The sequence below is a fragment of the Eumetopias jubatus genome, unplaced genomic scaffold (assembly GCF_037043125.1).
Source record: "Eumetopias jubatus isolate StellerSeaLion01/CBP00866 unplaced genomic scaffold, mEumJub1_p1.0 scaffold_3, whole genome shotgun sequence".
NCBI classification, from domain to species: Eukaryota; Metazoa; Chordata; class Mammalia; order Carnivora; family Otariidae; genus Eumetopias; species Eumetopias jubatus.
The window spans coordinates 182,737,823-182,763,121 of record NW_028274809.1 but is presented as its reverse complement, the minus strand read 5'-3'; the positions used below and the strand labels follow the sequence as shown (position 1 = coordinate 182,763,121).

At 43.6% G+C, this 25,299-nt stretch overlaps 1 protein-coding gene and 1 long non-coding RNA gene across 4 annotated transcripts in view; one reads left to right on the top strand and one right to left on the bottom strand.

Annotated features, from left to right (window-relative positions):
• The window catches only part of UBAC2 (UBA domain containing 2), a 170,191-nt gene that overhangs the window by 2,041 nt on the left and 142,851 nt on the right, over positions 1 to 25,299 (bottom strand). For 2 of the 3 annotated variants that reach the window (XM_028112056.2, XM_088021885.1), the window contains exon 8: positions 11,935 to 12,057. In XM_028112056.2, coding sequence (XP_027967857.1) covers positions 11,935 to 12,057 — 123 coding nt within the window. Of the gene's footprint in view, positions 1 to 924; positions 1,015 to 11,934; positions 12,058 to 25,299 lie in introns of all 3 variants that reach the window. The other variant, XM_028112057.2, reaches the window with a different exon arrangement.
• LOC114215857 (uncharacterized) lies at positions 313 to 17,539 on the top strand. Its single transcript, XR_003610647.2, has 4 exons — positions 313 to 3,373; positions 3,804 to 3,897; positions 7,405 to 7,506; positions 17,388 to 17,539. It is a non-coding gene; the product is annotated as an uncharacterized LOC114215857 (long non-coding RNA).

The window sequence follows — 25,299 nt, the reverse complement described above, 5'->3', positions numbered from 1 at the left end:
ATAAAAATATTTATGGCCCCAGACTAGCCAAAGGAATCTATTCTTTGTACTAAGGTTGAAACATACATTTGCAATAATATATAATGAAAAATGACACAAACTGTTGAGATTTTCACCACATGTGGATCAAAGAGGCTTTTGTGGATTGAGGACTTTGTCACCATTTCTAATCTCTCCTGCAGAAAACAATGCACTCGGTGCAAAAATGGAAAGAAAGGGCCTGATACTGCCCTCCTTCCCCGGCTAGGGGAGTCAGGGTGTGTGTGGGCAGAGCGCGCGCGGGGGGCGGGGAGGGGAGCAGGGCGTCGAGGGGCCAAAGTGAGGAGGGGAGGGAGGAAGGAGGTGCAGAGCCAGGCAGGCGGCAGGGGAGGAGGCTGCCCACACGGCCAGAGCCCTCACCCAGAGCCCTCCCTCCTCGAGGAGCCTTAGGGAGAGAGGCTGATCCTGTGGAGAGGAAGCCGACAGGCAGGGGCCACTTCTCAGAAGCTGGGTTCTAGCTGCTGTCTTTCAAACTGAGGCTGTGATCCCTCATTAGTGTGTCATGAACGCTTGATGGGTTAGGATTAGTATGAAAAAAATGCCTGTAGTGAGGGTCTTTCTTCCATTAAAGCGTCATTTCAGTTCTCCATATTCACACATATGGATGCCGTGCGCCCTGCTTACTGTGGGCTGTGGTCAGAGACATCTGACTCCTCTTTTCTAAGGGAATCGTCAGGGCCTGGGGAGAGGGCCGTCCGCGAGCAAGCAAGCGAGCAAGACGCACGGCCCTCACACGTGGGAGACGTGAGGTGCCGCCGGCGACGGCCGACTCCAGGCCCTGGGCTGATGGACAGTGTGGACAGAATGGCAGGAATCTTCTGCTTTCATTTCCTACTCAAGGAAAGAACCACCTTCCCCAGAATATCACAAACACTCCCCACTTACTGGCCAAGATGGAAAGTTCTTCCTCAATCAAAGAAGAATCCGCCTCTCACCAGTTGCCATCCATGGGACTTCAAAGGTCCTAATTTTGCCCTTTGAAATAACAGAAAACAACCCTATTCCCTTTTCTGCATGAAGCACTTCGAGTGTCTGAAGGCTGCCCCCCGCTTGATTTCTCTAGGCCGGCACCCCGACTCCTGGTCTGGCCCAGGCCCTGCGGAGCCCTCCCCGCCATCACTGCTGGTGCTTCCTCCTTTGGCCTGCTTAGCTCCTCTCCATCGGCTGGCTCTGGGGGCACCTGGCCCTCTCCCATTCTCCCAGACTGGAAGGAACCCCAGAGAAGTTCTGTGGCTCCAGCAACCTCTGTCTTGTGCTCACCATGGTTGTGACTTTTCCCTGTAATTGTAGGGAGGACTGCTCCCCACCACTGTGCTGTGAGCTTTCTGAGGACAAGGGCCAGGGTTGCTTTCCTCATTCCTGCGCCTCCGGACCTGACACCTTCCAGCGCAGCACTCCTGTCAGTGCACGCCCGCGGCCGCCGGCCTGGCGTCCAGCCCTCAGTGCAGCAGGGCAGTGCGTCTGCGGGGTGCACGCGCGTGTGCCCGTGCGTGTGCCCGTGAGTGCAACCACGTCATACTGGGGTGGACTGCTAGAAACACTCAGGTACTTCCACCTGAAACCAGGCTTCTCAACTCCTACCCTGGAAGGTTGTATTTGCTCTTCTGGGGTTAGGAACACACACATCTCTGTTAAACGGCCTCTGGTCATTTCCCAGACAACCAAAACTAATTTCAGTTTAAATTCTATTGTCTCCTAGGTTACTCAGCTCCCTCAAAACTGTATCATCCCCACATGTGATTAGCAAACCTCTACAAGGTCACTCGAGTTATTATTGATGAAAATGTCAAGCAGGCAAAATCAGAGATAGGGCCCAGAACTCACTTGAGACCTCCCTTGCTTCTTGAGTGGCTAGCCAACAGTTTTTTCAGAGATTTTTAACCAGTTTAAAACCTACTTCATATTGTTTCTATCCATTCCACATGTCATCGAGGTACCCCTTAAAGTGACAAGATGTAGTCAGATGTCTTGATGACATCCTGTGTTTGCAGGAGCAGGCTGCTGCCTACAGACCACAACACTCTTAACACTCAAGTCATCTGTCTGATCATCTATTTTAGGCTCTGCCAGACATGAAACATCATTTTTGCCATTTGATTACCAGAATCCACACTTCCCTCTTTCCTTGGGGGGACTTCAAACCGAGTACGACGCCTTGCTTTCTCCACCCCCGGCCAGCACGCTTGGGGAGACAGGCTCTGGGACTTGGGCGGGACGCAGGTCCAATGCAGGCAATCCTTCCTACGTTGTTCCCTGGGTTGAAATAATCTTTAATGATGTTTATTCCAGTGACTTCCAGTTAAGAACCACTCTCTTTAGTGGAGTTACCGTGGCCGGTGAGGAGGCAGGCCGCTCCATCGCCTTCTCTCTGTTATCCATGAACACAACACCACCGCCCAGCACGGTGGCCGTTCTTTACGACTTCAAACAGCGTGCCAAACGTGGCATTCACGGTCACCACTCTGTCACCTCTAGGACTTCAAGCAGAGCTAACAAGTACCTGCTTCTGTGTACCAGGCCAGTGGGAATAAATCTGTCTGACAAATCAGGATTCACAGTCTGGAGCTGACGGCATGTGAGCCGTGAGGGAGCTGGGAGCAGGTGAGGGTGCTGGGCCACGACCCCAAGCCGGTCCTTGAGTCTCCCATGCATGGACTCTGAATGTGGTTTGGAGTCCAGAAGGTGCTGAGGACGGGCTGGCCACACGGGTCACCAAGGCAGCGTGGCAGCACTGGCCACACTGTGGGCAGGCCCAGCGCTTGCCCGCCCCAGAGGGCACCCTCCGGTCTGCAGCAGCCCGGCTTGCGTCCTCGGTACAGAAGCGGGGCCGGCGCGAAGAGAACAGATTTCTCGGCCTGGGAGGCGTCCTCCCGAGTTTGGTTTTGACAGCCGGGCCAGGTTTCTCTGGGCGTCGGCTGCAGGCAGAAACTGGTGGCGGCTGGCCATGCATCCTCTGACGCCCAAACTGGCTTCAGAACTTTCTGTGTTTTTTAGGGGTGAGAAGACAAGTGTGACTGGACAATTTTCCCAGCTGAATGACCTTGTACTTTAACCAGATGAAGCAACTTACAAAGTAGAAATCATGTTAACAGTTCTTTTTTTAAAAACTGAACAATTACACTAAGAAGGTGTATCTGTCAGTTTCTCCTAGCGTCCCAGACAGTGAACGCCCCAGGGACAACGGAGTTGCATGCTTGGGCTGAGGAATGTGGACAGTAACCAGACAGACGCGACGAGACCCAGAGGGACAGGGAGCGAAGAGGGCGGGCTCGCCGTGTTGCCACAGTGGGGATGAGAGAGCCCAGCCTGCCCCCTGGGCCCTGACAGGAGCTCAGTAAGCACTGCCCCCGCCCACCACCCCGTGATAATTCTCACCCCACCCAAGAGGGACTGGCTCAGGTGCGCGGGTCCCTCCCTCTGACCCTCTTGGCCTCAGTTCAGAGGTACCCACAACCTGACAAAACCACCCTTGGGGTTTTGTTTTCAGCATTCACTTTAACTGCTTTCACTTTACTCCTTTTATATCCTTTGTTGGTCAAAGAACTGATGGGTCTTTTGCAACAATCAAATGGCTTGTTTGCAGGGGGCCCTAGTGAGCAGGGGGCAGCTAGAAGGAGAGTCTCAGGGCGGGAGGGTCAGCCAGGGACCCGGTGCAACGCTGGTGAAACACCGGCTCGTGGTGAAGTTCACCCACATGCACCCCTCCCGCCATAGCCGAAGATGGCCACGCTTAAACATAAACACAAGGATGATTTTTGTTACAGATTTCTAGCGATTCAACAGCCCACAGGAGAACTGGCCTAGAAAACTAATGGGGTGAGGCCCAAGTAAAAAAGACTGGAAAAATCTTTTTAAAAGGTAAGCATAAAATTCTAACAAAAACCCACATGATCTGTGACTTTTAGAAAACCTTACTTTATATTTGTACACATTCTAGCAAATGTTCGATTCTGATGATTATATAAATCATGGTATTTACAGATACTCTACCTCCTTCCCCATCCACAGCATATATATTAGCCACAAAACACATTAAATCACACTGAAAACCCAATCTGTTTCCTTTACAGGCTGCTTCCTGTCTTTTTAGTCTAGCTATTAGAACATCCAAAGGAAGAGAAAATGTCAATGTAACATTTCTAGGTCTTGACTAGATAAAAATCCGAAAATACACCCTGATCAGTTTAAATCAAGTTGTGCCCGCACAGGAGCGTCATTAATTCAATGACCATTGCCAGACTCTCTGCGGCTCCGAGGGTCTGTGCGAAGTGCCCGTGGTGAGCTGGGCTTGGTGACACCGGGGCCAGGACCACGCCTGCCGTGTGTCCCCAGTACAGAAACAAAGAGCCTGGCACACGGAGGTGCCCAGTGGTGGTTAGAGAAGGGGTCAGTTTAGCGACGTGAGTTCTTTAAGGAACTGACCGCTGGGCCAGGCTGGACTAAACAGCCTGGGGCCGAAATGATAAAGCTGGTAAAGTACTGCGGCCATGGTAGGAGAGCCTGCGACCACAGACACAAGCAGGTGCGCACCTGGCGTCTCGGTCAGTCTGGGCCCGGCTAGGTTCACAGGAGTCTATTCGGGAAACTTAAAAAATGCCCCGTAGAATATTCTGGAAAGCATTCCTTTCAACATTCCTTCTCCATTTCAGAGCGAAGTAAGTACCCTCCTTCTGCTTGTGCATGGCCGGGAAGCTTCCATCTAAAACTTCTCACCACAGAACATCAGAAGAGTTCACCTGGGTTTCTAGTCTAAACACCTAAATAATCCTTTTCTCTAATTTTTTTTTTTAATTTTTTAAATTTATTTATTAGAGAGAGAGAGAATGAGAGCTAGAGAGCACGAGAGGGAAGAGGGTCAGAGGGAGAAGCAGACTCCCTGCCGAGCAGGGAGCCCGATGCGGGGCTCAATCCCGGGACTCCAGGATCATGACCTGAGCCGAAGGCAGTCGCCTAACCAACTGAGCCACCCAGGCGCCCCTCTCTAATTTCTGTAAAAACAAAACAAAAAAACAGGTGTAGTTGGGTTAACATCCAGAGAGTATGTTATGCTTTCCTGTCTCCCACATCGCTCAGTCATAAAAACTAACCGTACCCGAGTGGAACACCACCGATGCCTGTTCTCTGTGGTGGAAGGCCTGGCTTTCTAGAGGCCAGGTTCAGAGGTAATGTGACGTAGAGGACAGCAAGGAGTTGGCACTGGAACTCCAGCCTTGCTGCGCGGAAGGGCCCCCCGGCGGCGCCGGACTCTGCTGGTGGCTCCCGGTCAAAGGCCCGAGGCCCCACCTGGGCCAGTGGGGTGCGGGAACTTGACCAGGTGCAGGCAGCACAGGAGAGCCCTCGCCAGGCAAACGAGGCCGAATGTGTTTTTCCCATAACACGCTTTCTAAAAGAGACCCTGCTGAACAAGAAACCTATAGAGATGGAGATAAATCCATATTGGTTTTCCTCTCCTTTAAAAAAAAAAATCCTCCATGATTGGGACATGTGTGCCTACTAGCTCAAGATCACTCTTACTCAAGGGAATAAATGAAACCCTACCTTGGCCTTCTACCTGCAATTCAACTACTTTTTGACACTAGTGAAATAGGACATTCATTCCAATGAGATGTGTGGCAATTCTTCCCAGGGAGATACTCCTCTGCTGTTTTGTTCAAGTAGGACTGTGGTTTTCTTTAACTTCCCTTTAACTAAGGGTGTCAAAAACAAATAGTTTTGGGGGTTTTTACTTCCCAAATTCTGACACTTGCAGGAAGTGATGCCTACCTGAAAGATGCCTGACCCAACCCCATGCTGGTTTGCCCATTTGTGGCGGGCCACTGCCGAGGCCACGCACGGCCTGCTGGGCGGAGCACCCCTGGAGAAGTCATGGGAGATGTGGCTCGCCCTTCCCTCCCTGTCCCTGTAACGATCACATAACCTCCGGGCAACCCCGCCGCAAGGGCACAGTCAGATCACCTGGGGATCAGTGCACCTCTCTTCCACCGTCACCTGACCACTCCCCTCCTCCTCAGAAGTGCTGACCCCCTTTGATCACAGCTCTTGGCTGAGTGAACGGTTACTGGTTACTGTATGCTCTTGCCGGCTACAGACCTGCTCAGAGTCCCCTTATTTTTGCGTTTCTGCTTGGTTCCGACTTTGGTACTGAGGAGGCCCTCATGACAGACTGGATGAGCTCCACGGCTTGTATCTTTTAGAATACCCAACAGAATGAGGCTCCCCAAAAGCTGGTTAATTATTCGATTGCCACGCAATATTTCATTCCAACACATTTAGCTTTGGTATTCTCTTAGAAAACCTATTTCTAATCTAGGCGTTCAGATGGAAAGTTCCACGTACTACCACTCTCTAACGCATTTGTAAGTGGAAACAAGTGTTTTTTGATCACACCTTCCCATTCAGCCCTGCTCTAACCACTGCTGGGCACCCTCTGTGTGTCAGGCTCCGTGTCACGGGGGAAACAGGAAGAGATGGTACTAGCCCTCACGGAGCTCACCATCCACCAGGGAAAACAGACAAAACTCGAGTCACTGCTGGACCAATTCCCAACTCACTGCAATTAGAAATACGCACAGCAGAAGTACAAAGTACCCCCAATACATAACATGTTAGTGAGGGGACTGTTTATATCAGGTTGAGTATTTGGAGTTGGGGTGGGTTTTTACGGTGACAGGGATGAAGGTTCCTGAGATGGGAAGACAGAAGAGAACCTCACTAAGATTAAGATTCTCTCACACTAAATGCACTTCGCTATTTACCAGCTAAGACTTAAGTGTCTTCTGTGCTGAAAGCCATTCTCTCTCTACTTGGGTCAATGAATATTTCAGAGGACAGGAATGGAATCATGTGGATTGGTCTCATGTATAATAAACGTACTACGTGGCTATAGAGCAGCGGGGCTGGAGTCTCATAAGCAGTTGCAAGCACATTTCCTGGGCAGGCATGGAAGAAGTGACATACATCAGCACGGTTATAACATGCTTCTTCCTCCATGTGTGGTCCACCCTCCAGGGAACCCCAATGACATAACCCCCTGCTTAGGATCCTGCCACGGTGCCTTAATGCCTGTAACGCAGAAGTGGAAGTTCACGCAGCACTGCGGGGCGCTGGGGAGCCTGCCCAGCCCCTCAGGTCATCCTCCACTCCAACCTCACCCACCTGTGCTTCCCCACATGTAAGGCACTTTTCACCACATGCTGACACATGCCACTGCCCCCACCCTCGGCGCTGGCAGTCCTTTCTTAGTTTTGATGGCCCCGGGACACTTGTGCAGAGTTGACTGGGGCTATCTCTGGGCCTGGCTCCCCACCCCGGACTCTGCACCATGTGAGGGCAGGAAATGATGCCTTATTTATCTCTGTATTTCAGGAACCTAGCCCAGTGGCCAACCTGATGCAGAGCAGACGGGTGATAATTCTTGGCTGATGAGGAGGAAAAGAGGCGTGACTGGAAGGGGGAACGTTGAGATCGGTAACAGTTTACCTTCCCTCTGTTGAGCCTTAGCTCTGGTTTAGTCCCATTTAACTTCCCGGTCCGATTTTACCCATGTATCCCATTAAGAAAAAAAATGAAGAGTCGTTTCTCTAAGATTGGGAGGGTTTGAGAAAGACAAACTTAGTGAGTTTTTTCCTCCTTTGATTTAAAAAAAATAGGATGCTTATAGGACAAAATTTCATTGTTACCTTGAGTATAGGTGTAATATGAGAATTACTGGTTAAAAAGAAAAAGAGAAAGAGAAATGGAATGTATATACTTATTTTTAAGATAGTAGACATCTGAGCACATTTTATTATTAAAAAGAGTTTTGACAGAGTGGCACTTGGTTTCGACAGATTCTTAAAAGGGGCTGGGATGGCATCTTCAAAGGACAATGAATTGGCAAAGGTGTTGTGAGTCCACTTGTTGAAAAACAGTAAAAGTAGGTTGGGAAGAACCAAAAATCCAGAAACTTAACAACAGCAAAAGCAGAAAAAGTGGCAAAATTTTTCTATGGCTGTATGCCTATTACTAGATTTAATAAGAGATGCACATTCTTTCTTGTAATATCCCTTGCTTTCCTATCTAAAAGGACTCACTAAAATTCCTGAAGTATTTTTTTACATCAGAAAAACCTCAATCATTTTTATTGTTCTTGGTTTAAAAAATTATTGTTTCTTAATGCAATAAATAGCATGACTCTGATATTTAAATAAAGAAGATACAGCACATTTAATTGAAGAATTAAACATAAAGAGGTCTTGTTCATTTAAGCTATTTGATTACTAACAAGTATTATTTTAGATAGTGTCTAGCCTCAACAAGCTAACCAAGAGATTATATATATTAACTATGTATTTCATTTTTTGTAAAAGATTTTATTTATTTATTTGACAGAGAGAGACACAGAGAGAGATGGAACACAAGAAGGGGGAGTGGGAGAGGGAGAAGCAGGCTTCCCGCGGAGCAGGGAGCCCGATGTGGGGCTCGATCCCAGGACCCTGGGATCATAACCTGAGCCGAAGGCAGACGCTTAACGACTGAGCCACCCAGGCGCCCCTAAATATATATTTCTAAACATTACTGTAAACATCCTGCAGGCAAGAACATTTTTTTTTTTTTTTTTGTCTTTTACAGTTTGGCTAACACCTATCTGCCAAGGTGTCTGCCAAGAGTCTACATAACAAACAGTGGGAAGAACCTGTGTTTTAATGAAATGGTAGCCTGTAATGGCCATGTTCACGATAATCAAGAAACACAAGAAACAACCACTGAAAATCAGTGAATAAGGAAGCATATGTTAAAAACAGCCTCTGATGTATTTACATCTCTTCATACCAGAGCAAGGAAGTAAATGTTGTTGAAACGGATCTGACAACGTGTTAACCTGTTGTCATTCTGGGAGGATCAAGGAAAATGATTCATTAGAACACCCTGAAGACTTCAATTACACACATTCTCCTCATTGCCGTGTTTTGACACTTTTGTTTCAAAGTGCCAACACTGAGAACTGTCTCACCTTTAAATACCTCATATCCTCAATGGCTGCTCTGTGAGGAATGTGACTTGTGGTTCTAGCAAGTAAACAGTAACAGAAGAGAACTCTCCTTCTTTTTACCTGAATTGGAGAGTATTAGCTTATTTTTTAATCTGTTACCATAAACATCTTACAAAAGGTTGAGTTATTGGGCTTTATTTTCCTATCTATGGGAATACCATTTTTCTAGAAATTCTCTAATGGAGGTGGAGGAGAACTAACTCGTTCCTCCACCTCTCAGTCCTGAGGAGCTACTAAAATGATCAGTCTAAGTGAGAAGTCATGAGGGGAAAAGCTGGATCAATTCATCAGGCACATTCAACTGGTTTCTTTCCAAGGCATTTATGGTGGCCTAATCCAGGGTGGCAGTGGGAGCCCCGCCCAGACCGGGTGCCCTGGGTCCGAGGGACCTTTGTGTACTCTGGGGACAGGGCTGGACAGTATGACCAGGTATGAAATGCTGCCCTTGATTTGTTTGATGAGAAGAAAGCAACAAACGCAGAAGGAAATTTAAAAGTGTTGTTATTGCAATGCTCTGAACTTCACAGATATTTTTAACCTTCTAGTTTGAAATAATTTCAGATGAGATCGGGCGCATTCAGGGTGGTATGGCCGTAGACTGAAATAATTTCAAACTTACAGAGAAGTTTCAAGAACAGTACCAAGAACCCTATTACTCTTCATCCAGATCACCATTACTTTGCCACAGCTACTTTCTGTTTATCCACACTCTCTTATTCTTTCCTCCAACAGGTGAGATGAAGTTGCCTACGCCATGTCCCTTTACTCCTTAGTACTTGAGTATGCGTACTTTTTAACAAGAATATTCTCTTTCCTAGCCGCAGTCCATAGAGATACCAAGTCCTTGACACTTAACGTTAATACAAAACTATGATCTAACCCACAGTCCAATTGCACCAACTGACTCTCACATGTCTGTTCACCAAAAATGTTTTCCGGTACAGAGCACAGTCTAGGATCGTTAATGTGCCTCCTTAATCTCTAATCTGGAACAGCTTGTGACCGCAGTATTGTTGAAGAATATGGGTCAGGTATTTTATATAATGTCCCTCGAATTGGGTTTATCTGCTTTTTCTTTACGATCAAAGTTATGGATTTTTTATTGTAATACATAACTGATGTGTCCTTTCAGGGCATGCCCACAATGCCTTATTGGTTCATTATTGGTATGATGATTCTGATAACTTGGTTAAGCTGGTGTCCAGTTTCTCCATTGTACAGTTAACTATTTTCCTTCGGTAATTAATAAGCAACTTGTGGGCAGATACACTTTGAGATTATATAAATAGCCCGTTCTTCTTCATGTATTGATGATTTGTACCTAAACTGATTTGTCTCTGATAGTTGCAAAATTAGGATTTTTCTAATACCATCAATCATTCCTTATTACTTTACATTCCTTTTCCTTTGTGGACACACACACACACACACACACACACACACAATCTCCTAATATCAGTATGAACTCATGGATTACCCCCCTGTGCACTGGATTATATTAAGTACTGTCCTTATTTATTTATTTTTAAAGGATTTATTTAGTTTTTAGAGAGAGAGAAAGACGGTGCATGTGTGTGTGGGGAGGGGCAGAGGGAGAGGGAGAGATAGTCTTATGCAGACTCTGTGCTGAGCGCAAAGCCTGACGCGGGGCTCGATCTCACAACCCTAGATCATGACCTAAGCCGAAACCAAAAGTTGCTTAACCAACTGCACCAGCTAGGCGCCCCTGTCCTTATTTGGTACCCAAATCTTATGTCCCCAATTTGGTCGTGTGGCCCCCTCAAGCTGGCTCTGGTGTCCTTGGGGCCTGCTCCCTTAGTTATGAAGCATTTCCTTAAATTCCTTGCGTGGTGGTCCAGGGTCATCTTGTTCCTTCACAACCCTGGGCCTGTGACCCACCATTTCATTTCTCTAAAGAGGCTCATTTCTGTCAGTGGGCCAACATATTTAGAAACCAGATCTGGGCACCAGGCGTGGTCAGTGCTACTGGGATGCCATCGCTTCTGATCGCCTTAGGTTGACAGAGCTAAGACACATGTATGTACACACACACACGCACACACACACATGCACACACGCACGCACACACACGCACACACACACTTATTAAATCATGAGTTTATGCTGATACCTCTACTTCCAATCTAATCCCACAGGGTTCTTCCTTGCTCTCCCCTGTTCTGAATTTGTATTTTCCTTCTTCTACAGTAAGATCAACCTATTTCCTCATTTGCTCAAATCTACAATACACACAACATAATTTCAGAATTGCTGCGCTCATACTACTATGAACATAAACCTAGGAAGACCTTAAGATTGCTCTGCAATTCTTTTTCTTTAGACTGAGGGTATATAATGTTCAAAAGTTACTAAAATTAATTTTTCCCTTTCTCCTATGATTATGTTATTCATTTAAAATACAGTTGGATCACTTATTTGTTTCTTTCTAGTTTATGGTTGTCCCTATTGTTGATTTGCTTTCTGAGTATGTAAAACATTAACCTGATTCCTAAGTCAAAACCATACCAAAGTTATACCCAGAGAAGCACCACTCCCTCCCTGCCCTTGTCTTGTTCTCTCCTAGCTCTCATAGAGAACAAACGCCAGGAGCTTCCTGTATATATAAAGTATTATATATTTCAAACTAAGTGATCACAAGGTTTTTTTTTCCCCCAAATCATGCCTTCCTCAAACTTTAAGACCCACAGTAGCCGATAAAAGTCCAAGTGTCTGTCACTGTTACCAGCAGCAGCTTGACTGTCATCAAAAGCTTCGTATTTATACACTTGATTTCTTTCTTGTTCAGCAAAACTGCTTCGAGTGTGAAGCACAGGTTTAGGAGAAGTACCAGTGTTACTGATTACCTGCTCCTCAGAAACCTCAAGAGGAGGAGATGCTTGTTGTTCTGACCGCCGACCATCCTGATAGTTTATATTCCGTCGCTGACGTAAAGGAGGGAAAAGACGATTCCAATTGATCATTCCTCCCTAGAAATAGACCAACACACAGTGATAAGACACAGAAGGAGAACCATCCTAATGCCTGGAAGGGCTTTCTCGTGCAATGAAATCACATCCATAGATGGGGAAAACGTCATATTGAGCTGCTGAATGCAAGCAATCCAAACCCTAAAGTATCACATCGCCCTTCAACCAACAGGACGAAATCAACAGCCTGCAGGAGGAGCCCAGAGAGAAAGGAGGCAACGGTACTGCCGGAGTTGTTTGTGCAACTTGGCTCTGGAAGGCAACGGAGGATGAACTCAAACGTTCTGAACCTCAGCCCCACCGACCCCATCCCACCTCCTCTGGCCTGAGGAGCTCAGGGCTCTGCCGGACGGGACAGGGAAGACGACACGGAGAGAAGGCTGATCCACTGCTCATTCCCCAGGAACCCGGAGCTCCTCCTCCTCCCTTCCTCCTGCTTTCAGTTAAGCAAATTCTGAGCAGGCTTACTCGAGGGGGAGGGGGTCCGCAGGTGGGGATAAAACCCAGCTTGAGGGACAGGGGAGAGCACGCAAAGGCAAACCCACACAAAGGGACAAGAAGTTTGGAAGTGAGGACCAGAACTGGCCTCTTGAGCAGCTCTATGTATAACTTACATTGATGCCAAAGTCATTTCTTGCTTATTCTATGTCATCAGTGAAGAAAAAAGCCACCATGTGAAGAAAAATGTGCACTGCATGATGCTTTTCAAAAATTCATGTTTTTAGCTATCTGTCAGTATTTTTGTTTATCAATTTAAATCTCTATTTCTAGATTTAGGAAAATTACAGACTAAGACAACATGAAAATTTTCCTCCTATAAACATCTAAAAATGCTCAACAAAATAAAAAAATATTTTACATGCATAGTTGAACATAAAAGGAAGAAACGGAGGTCCCAAGGTGCCAGAAACAAGCTCTGGAAAACCAAAACAGTATGCAAAGTTGGGGGTAAAGGGTGAGCACATCCTGTTAACCTAGAACCCATTTGGGTCTTATCATCTATTTGGGCTCAGGAGATGAGGTGTCGGGTATGAAAGAGGTAGTGACTCTGAGTTCATTACCTACATAAAGGCACAACCCTCAAATGGCAACACCCTCAGTGAAAGAGAAGATGAGAAAAAAACAAATCCAAAAGCTGCACTGAGGGAGAGGGCAGGAATCTTGGCCTGCCTGAGAATTAAGAAATAAGAAATCTGAGGTTGAAGTTACATAACTATCTGTTTTAAGAACCCATCAAAAATTACATAAGAATTGGTTCTGAGATAGAGCTGGTATACCCGAGGCGCCAAGCAGAAGCAAATGTAAAATTACTCTTGAGGACCACTCTCTTACCCTGGGATTATATGGGATTTATAGATAAAACTCCAATTGGGAAACACTTAGAATCCAAAATTTAAAACCCACGAGGAAAAAAACCCATCATAAGTAAGACTCAGTATGTGCAATAAATAGGAGGATTAGATCCCCAAGAACCTAAATATTTTACAAGATTTATTTACTTATTTGAGAGAGTGAAAGTGTGCACACGTGCATGAGCGAGGGAAGGGCAGAGGGAGAAGCAGGCTCCCAGCTGAGCAGAGAGGGTGACATGGGGCTCAATCCCAGGACCCTGGGATCATGACCTCAGCCGAAGGCAGATGTTTAATTGACTGAGTCACCTAGGTGCCCCCTGCAAACCTAAATGTATAACAACTGAAAACAACTATAACTTCAGAAGTTTTAAAATGACTAAGATATAGAAGGAAGACTTTTAAAAAAAGTAAGATATTGTTAAAAAAAAAGATTTGAAAAAAATTAGGGAAATTAAAAAGACACATTACACAGAATTGTTTTAGATACTGGTAGAAAGAAATTCAAACATACTAGTGATCATAATAAATATACATGGACAAATTCTCCATTTTGAAATGTTCTCCTACCCACCCCCAACAGTAAGCCTAAAACATAAATAAAAACATAGACAACTTGATGGAAAAAGATGGAAAAAGAAGTATTGGAGAAGTACTAACAGAAGAAACCTGATGTCGTGTCACTATATTCATGTCAAATGAATTAGACCTCAAGGGCAAAACAGGCATTGTTGGAGATAAAAATCACTGCGATGCATCAGTATTATTATTTTAAAAATATTTTATTGATCTGAGAGAGAAAGAAAGAGAGTGAGCAAGGGGGGAGGAGCAGAGCGAGAAGGACAAGCAGACTCCATGCTGAGTGTAGAGCCCAACGTGGGGCTCAGTCCCACAACCCCGAGATCGTGACCTGAGCCAAAACCAAGGGTCAGACGTCCAACCGACTGAGCCACCCAGGCACCCCAAATCAGTATTATTTTTATAAACACAATGGTGTCAAACTATAGAAAACAAAAATTAAAAGAGAGAGGAAACATCAGACATTTAATTTTTAGCATCTATTGATAGATCAAACAGACAAAAATTAATAATACAGAACATAAATAACAAGTTTGTATAAGTGGGTGTATATAGCCTGTACTCAGTATTTAGAGAATATACATTTTTTTATTATACATAAAATATTTACAAAAAGTAACTGTGTACTAAGTCCTGTATGAAAGGTCCACAAACATCAAAACATAAATACCACACAGACTGTATTTTCTGACCACAATGCAATTAAATTTGAAATAAATATCAAAATTACAATTAATACAAAACAAACAAAAATTCACACACTGGAAATCAAAAATGGAAAAATCATAATGGATATTAGAATACAGCTAAAAGTAGATAAAACTGAGGGGCTCCTGGGCGGCGCAGTCAGTTAAGCATCTGACTCTTGGTTTTGGATCAAGTCATGGTTTCGGCTCAAGTCATGGTTTCAGGATCTTGAGATCAAGCCCCCCACATCAGGCGCCACACTCAGCATGGAGTCTGCTTGAGATTCTCTATCTCCCCTTCTCCCTCTGCCCCGCCCTCCACTCATATGTGTGTGTGTGCGCACATGCGCGCGCACTCTCTCTCTCAAATAAATAAATAAAATCTTTAAAAAAAAAAGAATAAAATTGAGACTACTACTTATCAAATCTGGTGGGATATAATTAAACAGTTGATACAATTTTAAAATATTGAGCTTAAAGAAAATGAAGACTGAAAATTAAAGAGTTAAGTACATTCAAGAAGTTAGAGAAAGTAACAATAATCTAAAGAAATTAGAAAGAATGAGAGCAGATGCTAGTTGAGAAAGCTGGGAGCAGATATTAATACAGTGGAAAATAAAGACACAATAGAAGGAATCAATAAAATCCAATGTTTTTTTTTTTTTTAAAGATTTTATTTTAGAGAGAGAGAGAGCAAGCGTGATGGGGAGGAGCAGAGGGAGAGGGACAGACTGTGCTGAGCACAGAGCCCAACGTGGGGCTTGATCCCATAACCCCGGGATCGTGACCTGAGCCGAAATCAAGAGTCAGACCCTTAACCAACTGAGCCACCCAGGTGCCCTGAATGTTGGTTGTTTGAAAACTAAAGTAAAATGGAAAACTTGGCAACCCTGATGAGAAGACAAAGACAGGAACATAAATAGTATTAGGAATAATACAAGAGATATCACGGCAGACATTAAAAAAACATAAAACTTTATTCATACCAATAGCTTTGATGAAATAGATTGTTTTCTAGGAAAAATATAACTTACTAAAACTTATTCAAGAAAAAAAAATTGGTAATCATTTTTGAAAACTGTTCAGGAGCATCTACTAAAGCTGAACACATGTGTCTACCTCAGCAATTCTGCTCCTAGACAACAGAAATGAAAACGCATGTCCACCAAAAGGCATGGACTAGAATGTTCTCAGCAGCATCATTTGTAATAGGCAAAGACCAGAAACTACCCAAATGTGCACTAAGTGAAGTGGATAAATTATGGTGTAATCACGTAATATAAAATCATACAGCAGTTAAAATGAACAAACTACAATTATATGTAGCAATATAAATGAATCTCTCAAATATGATGTTAAATAAAATAAAATCCAAGAAAGTACATTTATATAATTACTTTTATAAATGTTTACTTCTTTATATACCTCCATAAAAACCTACAAAAAGAAACAGAGAACTGGACTAATTCTAGCCATTAATGTAACTGAAATAATACTGAAAAAAATCTACCCACCAAAAATCTATAGGTGAAGTCTATGTAACCTTTAAGGACATACTATCTTATAGACATTGTTCTCGAGAAGAGAAAAAGAGAGAGAGAGTGCAAGAGAGAGAGAGAGCAATTTTTTGAGGCTATATAACATTGCTTCCCAAACCAGACAAGGCCATTACAAAAAAGAAAAACTATTAGACAATTTGTTTTTCATTTATGAACAGATAAAATAATCCTAAATAAAATATTAGTAAACTCAACCCAACAATGATTAAAAAATAATCATCTTATCTGAAATAATGTACTATATTAGGATTTATCTCAGAAATCTCAGAAAATATAGTAATGTAATTTACACATTAACAGATTGAATGCCTGTTACCACCTCTTGCATTCAATACAAGTCACAGGAAAATGAGGCCGAACTAACCAACTATGAAAGAAAATGCAGAAGGATGAAAAGAAAAACAAAATTGCCATTATTTACACATGATAACGGTCTATTTAGAAAATGAGAATAAGAGAGTACAGGACACAAAAGTATCAGTGACAGTCCTCTATTGTGAGCATTCACAAAATGCAAGTGTAAAAAATAACTATTTACAAACAAAAACTACTAAGTACTTGGGAATGGAATCTAACAAAAGATCTGCAAGTACTCTATGGAGAAAACAGTAAATGATATGGAGAGCAAAGGGTAAAAGATATTTTAATTAAACTTCCCTACAACTTATGGCCCACTGACAAGTGCTTGGGACAGGCAGAGTGACCTTCCTCCAGGAACTCAACTGCCTCAATGTCAACACTTTGCTAAGAGCAAAAGGCAACCTTAGCTTGCCATCAGCCCCACCTCCAGTATCCTGTAAGTCTTTAGCATATAAAAATCCCTTCGGAAATTTCCTTTATCTCTACCCCCCAAGATGTATGTTAGCAATCATCCTCCAAACATGTGGCCCACTGATACGCACCTGAAGGGTCTCATGACTAAGGTTTTACTAGACAATAGTAAATGCCCCTCAAGGTCCTGGAAACCTTGCTTCCAAATTCCTTCGACATTTCGGCCACCCCTAAGTCCCTCCCAACTTGAAAGTGTGTAACCAGTTCCTCCTCACAACCCCAGAGCAACTCTTGTTGCCCACGGGTCCCGTCCCCCTGCTTTCATAAAACCACCTTTTTTGTGCCGAAGACATCTCATGATTTCTTTCTTGACCCTCTGCTTCCAGGCCCCAACATTTCACATCAATAAACTTAACTGAAGGATATCCGAAGACCTAAGTGAAAACTCCACCCAGTCCGGCCTGCAAAGACTCAACACTGCAGTCTGCTCAGACACTGTCGATTTCAGTCTGCAGCAAAGATCACTGGTTGGCTCTGAATATCCATATTCCCTTTTCTTTAAAAATAGCGTTTTCTCTGTGTGTGTGTGTGTGTGTGTGTGTGTGTGTGTCACATGATTCCTGCGTTTCTCATCTCCCACCACGTGGACTCGGTTCTGCTGACAGTACTACGTAAAGAGAGGGGTGAACGGGACTTCCGGAAGAAGAACGCGACTTCCGGAAGAAGACCTCAAGAGGCGGGAGGCGCTCTTCCTCACCGGTTCAAAATTCAAAAGTCTGTGGTTGTCTTTTTGGTGTAACTAGACAACGTGAAGTTGAATTAAGGGCCAAAACTAGACATGGATATTTTGAAGTATAATAAGGGAGGGCTGTTCACTACCAGCAGCAGTCCTAATGGACTATTAGACGGTGGCAATTAGACAGGCATTAGTACATGATGAGCAAACCGTGCAAAGAAACAGGAGAGTTTGTCTGGGGATCAGAAGTAAACTCTGGCTCTTGGTTTATGATAAAGCAGACATTACAAGTCAGCAGGAAGAGGACACACCATTTAATGAACAGCAGTGGGACAACTGGCTGTATGGAAAAAGAGAAAATTAGACCTTTACTTAATACTATATACAAAAATAAGTATTTTAAAAATAAACTTAAAAAATAAAAATAATAAACTTAAAGATTTAGATGACACAAGAAATGAGACATTCCATGCTCATGGACTGGAAGAATAAATATCGTTAAAATGTCTATACTACCCAAAGCAATCTACAGATTTAATGCAAGCCCTATTAAAATACCAACAGCGTTTTTCACAGACCTAGACCAACCAACCCTAAACTTTGTATGGAACCAGAAAAGACCCCAAATAGCCAAAATAATCTTGAAAAATAAAAAAAAAATTTAAAAAAACCCCAGAAAACAAAAATGGAGGTATAATTCCAGACTTCAAGTTATATTACAAAGTTGTAGTAAGCAAAGCAATATGGTACTAGCACAAAACAGACACAAAGATCAATGGAACAGAACAGAAAGCTCAGAAATGAATCCGAAATTATACCGTCAATTAATCTTCCCAAAGGAGGAAAGAATATACAATGGAAAAAAGACCATCTCTTCAACAAATGGTGCTGGGAAAACTAGACAGCTACATGCAAAAATGAGATTGGACCACTTTCGTATGCCATACACAAAAATAAACTCAAAATGCATTAAAGACCCAAACGTGTGACCTGAAACCATAAAAATCCTAGAAGAGAGCACAGGCAGTAATTTTTCTGACATTGGCTGTAGCAACATTTTTCTGGATATGTCTCCCGAGGCAAGGGAAATAAAAGCAAAAATAAACTACTGGGACTTCATAAAAAAAAAAAAAAAAAAGCTCCTGCACAGTGAAGGAAACAATCAACAAAACTAAAAGACAACCTACTGAATGGGAGAAGATATTTGAAAATGACATTTCTGATAAAGGGTTAGTATCCAAAATATATAAAGAACTTAGGCAACTCAATACCAAAAAACAATCCAAATAAAAAATGGGCAGAAGACATGAACAGACATTTCCCCAAAGAAGACATACAGATGGCCAACAGACACATGAAAAGACGTTCAACATCACTCTTCATCAGGGAAATGCAAATCAAAACTATAATGAGGTATCACCTCATACCTGTCAGAATGGCTAGAATCAAAAACACAAGAAACAAGTGTTGGCAAGGACGTGGAGAAAAAGGAACTTTCGTGCACTGTTGGTGGGAATGCAAATTGGTACAGCCACTGTGGAAAAATAGTATGGAGGTTCCTCAAAAAGTTAAAAGTAGAACTACCCTATGATCCAGTAATCACACTACTGGGTATTTACCCAAAAAATACAAAAACACTAATTCAAAGGGATGCATCGACCCCTATCTTTATAGCAGCATTATTTATAATGGCCAAATTATGGAGGCAGCCCCAGTGTCCACTGACAGATGAATGGATAAAGAAGATGTGGGGTGTGTATAAATAAATGGAATTTATATATATAAATGGAATATCATTCAGCCATAAAAAAGAATGAAATCTTGACATTTGCAACAACATGGATGAGCTAGGGTTTTTTTTTTTTTTTTTTTAAGATTTTATTTGACAGAGAGCAAGTGTGAGAACACAAGCAGGGGGAGTGCCAGGCAAGAGGGAGAGGGAGAAGCAGGCTCCCTACAGAGCAGGAGCCCGATGAGGGGCTCAATCCCAGGGCTCTGGGATCCTGACCTGAGCCAAAGGCAGATGCTTAACCGACTGAGTCACCCAGGCACTCCTAGAGAGTATAATGTTAAGTAAAATAAGTCAGTCAGAGAAAGACAAATACCATATGATTTCACTCATATGTGGAATTTAAGAACAAAAGAAACGAGCAAAGGAAAAAAAAAAGAGAGAGATAAACCAAGAAACAGACTTTTAACTGTAGAGAACAAACTAATGGTTACCAGAGGGGAGGCGGGAGGAGGTTGAAACAGGTGATGGGGATTAAGAATATACTTATCATGATGAGCGCTGAGTAATGCACAGAATTGCTAAATCACTATATTGTGCACCTGAAACTAATATAACACTGAATGTTAACTACACTGGAATTAAAATAGAAAACTGGAAGGAAGGAATGAAGGAACTTAAAGATTTAAATGCAGAAAGCTAAACTGTTAAAAATTTTAGAAGAGGGGGTGCCTGGCTGGCTCAGCTGGTGGAGCATACTGCTTTTGATATTGGGGTTGTGAGTTCGAGCCCCGCGGTGGGTATAGAGATTACTTAAAAAAAAAAACAACAACTCCACTATTAAAAAAAATTTTAGAAGAAATAAAGAATATTCTGTATTCTCTCAGGTGGAAAAGAATGTCTAAAACATAAATATAAAGCATAAATCATAAAGAAAAGGACTGCTAAAAATTAGTGCAAGTAAGAACTTTTGTATGATTAAACAAATAGTTGGAAGACAAAGTACAGGTTAACAGAAAATATTTGCAACACATAACCGAGAAAGAATAGCCAGAATATATAAAGAATCAATGAGAAAAAAAAATAAATGACTTGAGAGAAGTGAATAATGATTAGCTGAGCCTTCAACAACATGGGTTTGAACTGTGCAGATCCACTTATACACAATGTTTTTGATAAACACAGTAGTTTGTGGTATTGGTGGGCTTCCTGTCAACAATAGGCTATTAGTAATTAAGTTGTTGGGGGGGGAGTCAAACGTTATACATGGATTTTTCATTGTGCTGGGGGTCAGTGCTCCTAATCCCCACATGTTCAAGGTCAACTGTATACGAACAGATAATTTACACAAGAGGGAACCCTGAGTCAATACACATAAGGAACGATGTTCGACTCACTAGGATTAGGAAATGAAAACTAAAACAGCAATAAGTTATTTCTCACCCACAAGACTGGCAAAAATAAAATGTCTAACAATACCAAGTATGGGGAAGCTGTGAAGGAAATGGGGACTCTGCATTGTCAGTGAGAGTTTAACGCGGCACAGTTTGGAGAGCAATGTGTCCAGACTGAGTAAAACTGAGGATGTTCTCTGACCCAGCAATTTCACTTCCAGGCAGCTATGGGTGCCTCATGCGGCATTTAGGAGGAGGTTCTATGACTGATTGTAGTATCAAGTAAGAAAATGTAAAAAATGTAACTGTCCCCGAAGTAGGGACATAAATTAATAAATGGTTCTAGCCTATAAAGGACTTTTATTGAGCAGCTGGAATAACGGAACTAGATCTAGCGAATAACTCTCCAAAACACAATGTTGGATGAGCACAGAAAGCTGTATGAGAATATGAATATATAATACCACTTACACAAATTTAAAAAAATACTCAGAACAACAGTACACCATTTAAATGGCTTTATGGATGTATAGACTAGTGGTGATTTTTGCCCCCGAGGGGGTATCTGAGAATGTCTCGAGGCACTTCTGGTAGGGTGTAGGGGGCGGGGGACAAGATGGTGGTGGTGCTGCTGTGTGTAGTGAACACGGATGCTGCTAGGCATCCTATAATGCACAGGACAGACCCCACCACGAAGAATGGTCTGGACCAAAATGTCCGCAGTGTCTAGGTTGAAGAACTCTAACATGAAAACATGTGCTAAGGATATAAACACGCATAGGGTCAGACACCACCCACCAGCTGCAGGACGGTGGGAAGGGCAACGAGCCTCTGGCTGAAACTGTAACATTTTATTTCTTTAAAGGGAGTGACAGTGGAAGAGCAGGCAAAGCAAAACCAAACCCCAATCCCTCTGCTCCTGTGATGGCAAAAAAGTGCTTAAAAAGCAGAAAGTTACAGGAGCTCTAGGCTTTAGGATGTTTTGACACTAATCTGCTCTCGATGCAGGTTAACTATGAGCCTCTACAAACAGGAAACGCTTCCTTTACTTTGTCTTCTTCAAAAGCAATAACCACACATTTAAAAGAGGAAAAAGGAAACAGCTTGCATTTTGATCAACCGTTTTAAGAAATATATTAGTTGTAAAGAGATCTTCAAATGAAATAAAATTTCTTATGAAAATTAAAAAATGACTAATTTTCCAGTCGAGAACTGGAAACGTTTGTAACACTTCATCAAGTGGACGCCCTATGGACTAAACTCCACCTGTAAGGGCTCCGGCAGGTTTCAGGACGGAACGATGAGGCAGTGGGCACACTAAGAAGTATCTATGCTGAGAAGCTGGGTCGGAGGGGCTCCCTCGTGGCTCTCTGTGGGCAGCTCCCAAGGAAGGGTACAAGCAAGGTACACGCGGAGCCCATCATCTCAGGGGAAGGCAGGACATCCAGAAATGGAAAAAGGCGGGAGGCAAGGTGTAACATGATTAAGAAGGAAGCTGAGCAGCCTTAAAGGGCCCGGCAGGTTCAGAGCACCGAGCAACTGCACCCTAAGCGCGGGGGTAAAACTTCAGAGAGGATGGGGGCTTAACTGAATCTTAAAGGACGAGGAGATGGAGAGGAGGACCAGACATAAAGAAGAGGCTTATACCTACTTCAAGGGGCAAGGCAGGGAGTGCTAAGGAGTCATGACAGAGGAGCAAACCAGGGAGAGGAAGCTGAGGGACTGAGCAGTCTTTAGAGCCAAATGACCTGGGTTCACATCCCATCTCTGCCACTTATGGTGTGACCTCAGGCCCTAGTTTTAGAAAAATTTCTCTGAGCCTGTTTTCTCACCTATAAGAAGAGAATAAGAACTACACTTAACCTCATAAGGATATTATGAGAAATAAATGAGCTAATACATGGAAAGCATTTAAAAGAGAGCCTGAAAACTTCTAAAAGCTTATTATATATATTAGCTATTATTCCCACCTAATCTTTGCATTATGCCTTACAGTGTTATTTCTTGTCTTCCCAACTCGACTGTGGGGCCCTGCAGGGCTGTGATGGGGTGAGAATGGTGCTCCCTACGTACTCCTCCCGAGGCAGCCGGCACAGCGTGAGGCTCAGTGCAGCCTGAACTCATTCCCCAAAGAGCAAAATGAAGAACAATTACGGAGTGGACATTGTGAATGTGATGGTTTAGAACAATTAAAATTCTTTCTGGAAGCATCATCATGTTTTATGTGATCGCTCGAAACGATGCACGCTTTATTCTCGGTCTTTGGGGGCTGAAAGGCCCTATCCACGTGCTGGGTTCTGAAGCATAAAGCAAGCAGCAGGGCCATCTCTACTCTCCGGTCTGTGGCTGCCTGGGGACCACGTCGGGAAGAGTCAGAGGGAGGGTGTGGGTTCAGCAGGGAGAGTGCTAAGACTGCATAGTGATGTCTGCCTAAGGAGCAGAGGAAGTGAGGTGGCACCCATACAAGGGATTACTAACCCTCTACAGACCAAGACTTTCCAGTATTCTCCATGTCATGGCACATACAGCAGAAGATATACCTGCCTGCCACTCAGGACAGACTGCCAAAGCTGCCTGCAGCCAGTGGCCCTGTGGGCTGAGGGGATCAATATTGTAGCCCATCTGTGACCATGACACGGTGGTTGGGAAGTTCAAAGGCAGAAAAGACTAGTCTGTTTTAGTAGCACCAGTTAAGGTAAAATCAACATAATTACCTGGTGTTGACTAATGCACTTGGTAGTACCTTAGGCAATGAAGCTAGGAAGAGAAGTAAGGTGACAGCCTGCCTTCTAGAAGCTCAGTTTTGTCCTCTAACCATTATTTTCCTTTTTCTTCTAGGGTACCAATAACATCCTTTGCTTGATCCAAAGGAACCACCTCAGCTCTCTGCTAGAAACCTCAGAGGCACTGGGCCTATGACCCCTCTCTGCTCCACTCTGGCGGCAACCCACTTTCTCGGTCTTTCTAGCTCTCTGTTCATGCCTTCTCAGTGCCCCTCAGAGCTGTCTTCTCCCACTCCTATCCTTGAGAATCCAGGGTCCCTTAGGTTCTGCATGGGATTACTTCTCTTCTTTTCCATGTTTTGTCCCCAGGTGCTCGGGCATTTCTAGGGCTTTAGTCACCACCACGCATGTGGTGGAAACTCCGAAACCCCTACCTCCCAGTGCTGTACCCCAGAGCTACGTACCTGCCTCCTGGACACTTCCACTTAGATGTTCCAGATACATCTAGAGTGGAACATGTCTCAAACAACATTCACCTTCAGTCCCATGTCTCTGCCTGTGCCCCCAATCCTGGGGAATGATGTCAATACCTGCCCACTTGCATAAGCCAGACCAGTAAGCTCTGTCAATGGTAACTCCTCAATGTCTGTGAATCTCTATCCATTTCTCTCCGTCCCACTCTCACTGCCTTATTTCAGACCTGCATCAAGGGTGAGGTGGCTTCACAGTGAGTTTCCTAAGATACAAATCTTACCATGTTGCTCTTCTACTTACAAACCCTTCAATGGCTCCCCATTGTCTTTCCATTAATCTTAAAATATATATGAACTCATTAATAATCACAAACTCATCACTTGCTAATATATTTTTACAAAAAATAACAATGCTTTCCAAAACATATTCTCTATGAGAGCTGATACATTCTTTAAGGACATGAAGAAGAATCCATTCATGAGAAGAATCCGTTCCTGAGAAGATTTGTTGCAAATCTTTTAGCAGTCTGACTTAACAGAAGATAGTTGGATTCTCATATTTGCTTCTGTATTCAATTCTGTTGTATGTTACTTTGGCCTTTGAAGTATATAAAGAAAATCTAGCCACAAACAGAATACAGTTAGGAAGAAAAAAAGCGAGTACACGAAGTCTTCTCAAATAATTGTAGATACTCTTCTTTGATACTACTCGGCAAGTCCGCACTGCTTTTGGGGTACAGTTGGAACTTCTTACCATGGTTTGCTGGCCTCCTGTCCACCATTCCGATGGTCTTTCTCCACCTTCACATTCTAGACACTTGCCTGGGTGCCTGCCCTAATCCCTCAAGTGCTCCTCTCCTCTGCTCAGCTCTCGGCATATGATACATTACACTCCGGGTGTGCGTTGACTGGTGGGAATCTCATGGCGGGCCACAAGCAATATGAGGGCTGAGACTATCTGTCTTGTCTGTGTTTGTAGATTCAGTCTCATATGTGAGTACTTAAGGAATATTCACTGAATGAATCAGTCAATGGACACACAGACAAGCATACTGCTGAGTTAAGTTCTATGAGATTTTCTTTAGCAAAGACCTCACAGTTGTCACAGGGGACCTTAGTAGGCTAATAAGGAAGGTTTGGATGGAAGGGATGGGAGGGGCTACAGCAAGGCACCTCAGAGAACAAAGAGACAAGAGGCACACGCTTTCCCTGGGACACAGGAACCAGCAGTTACAAAGAACCA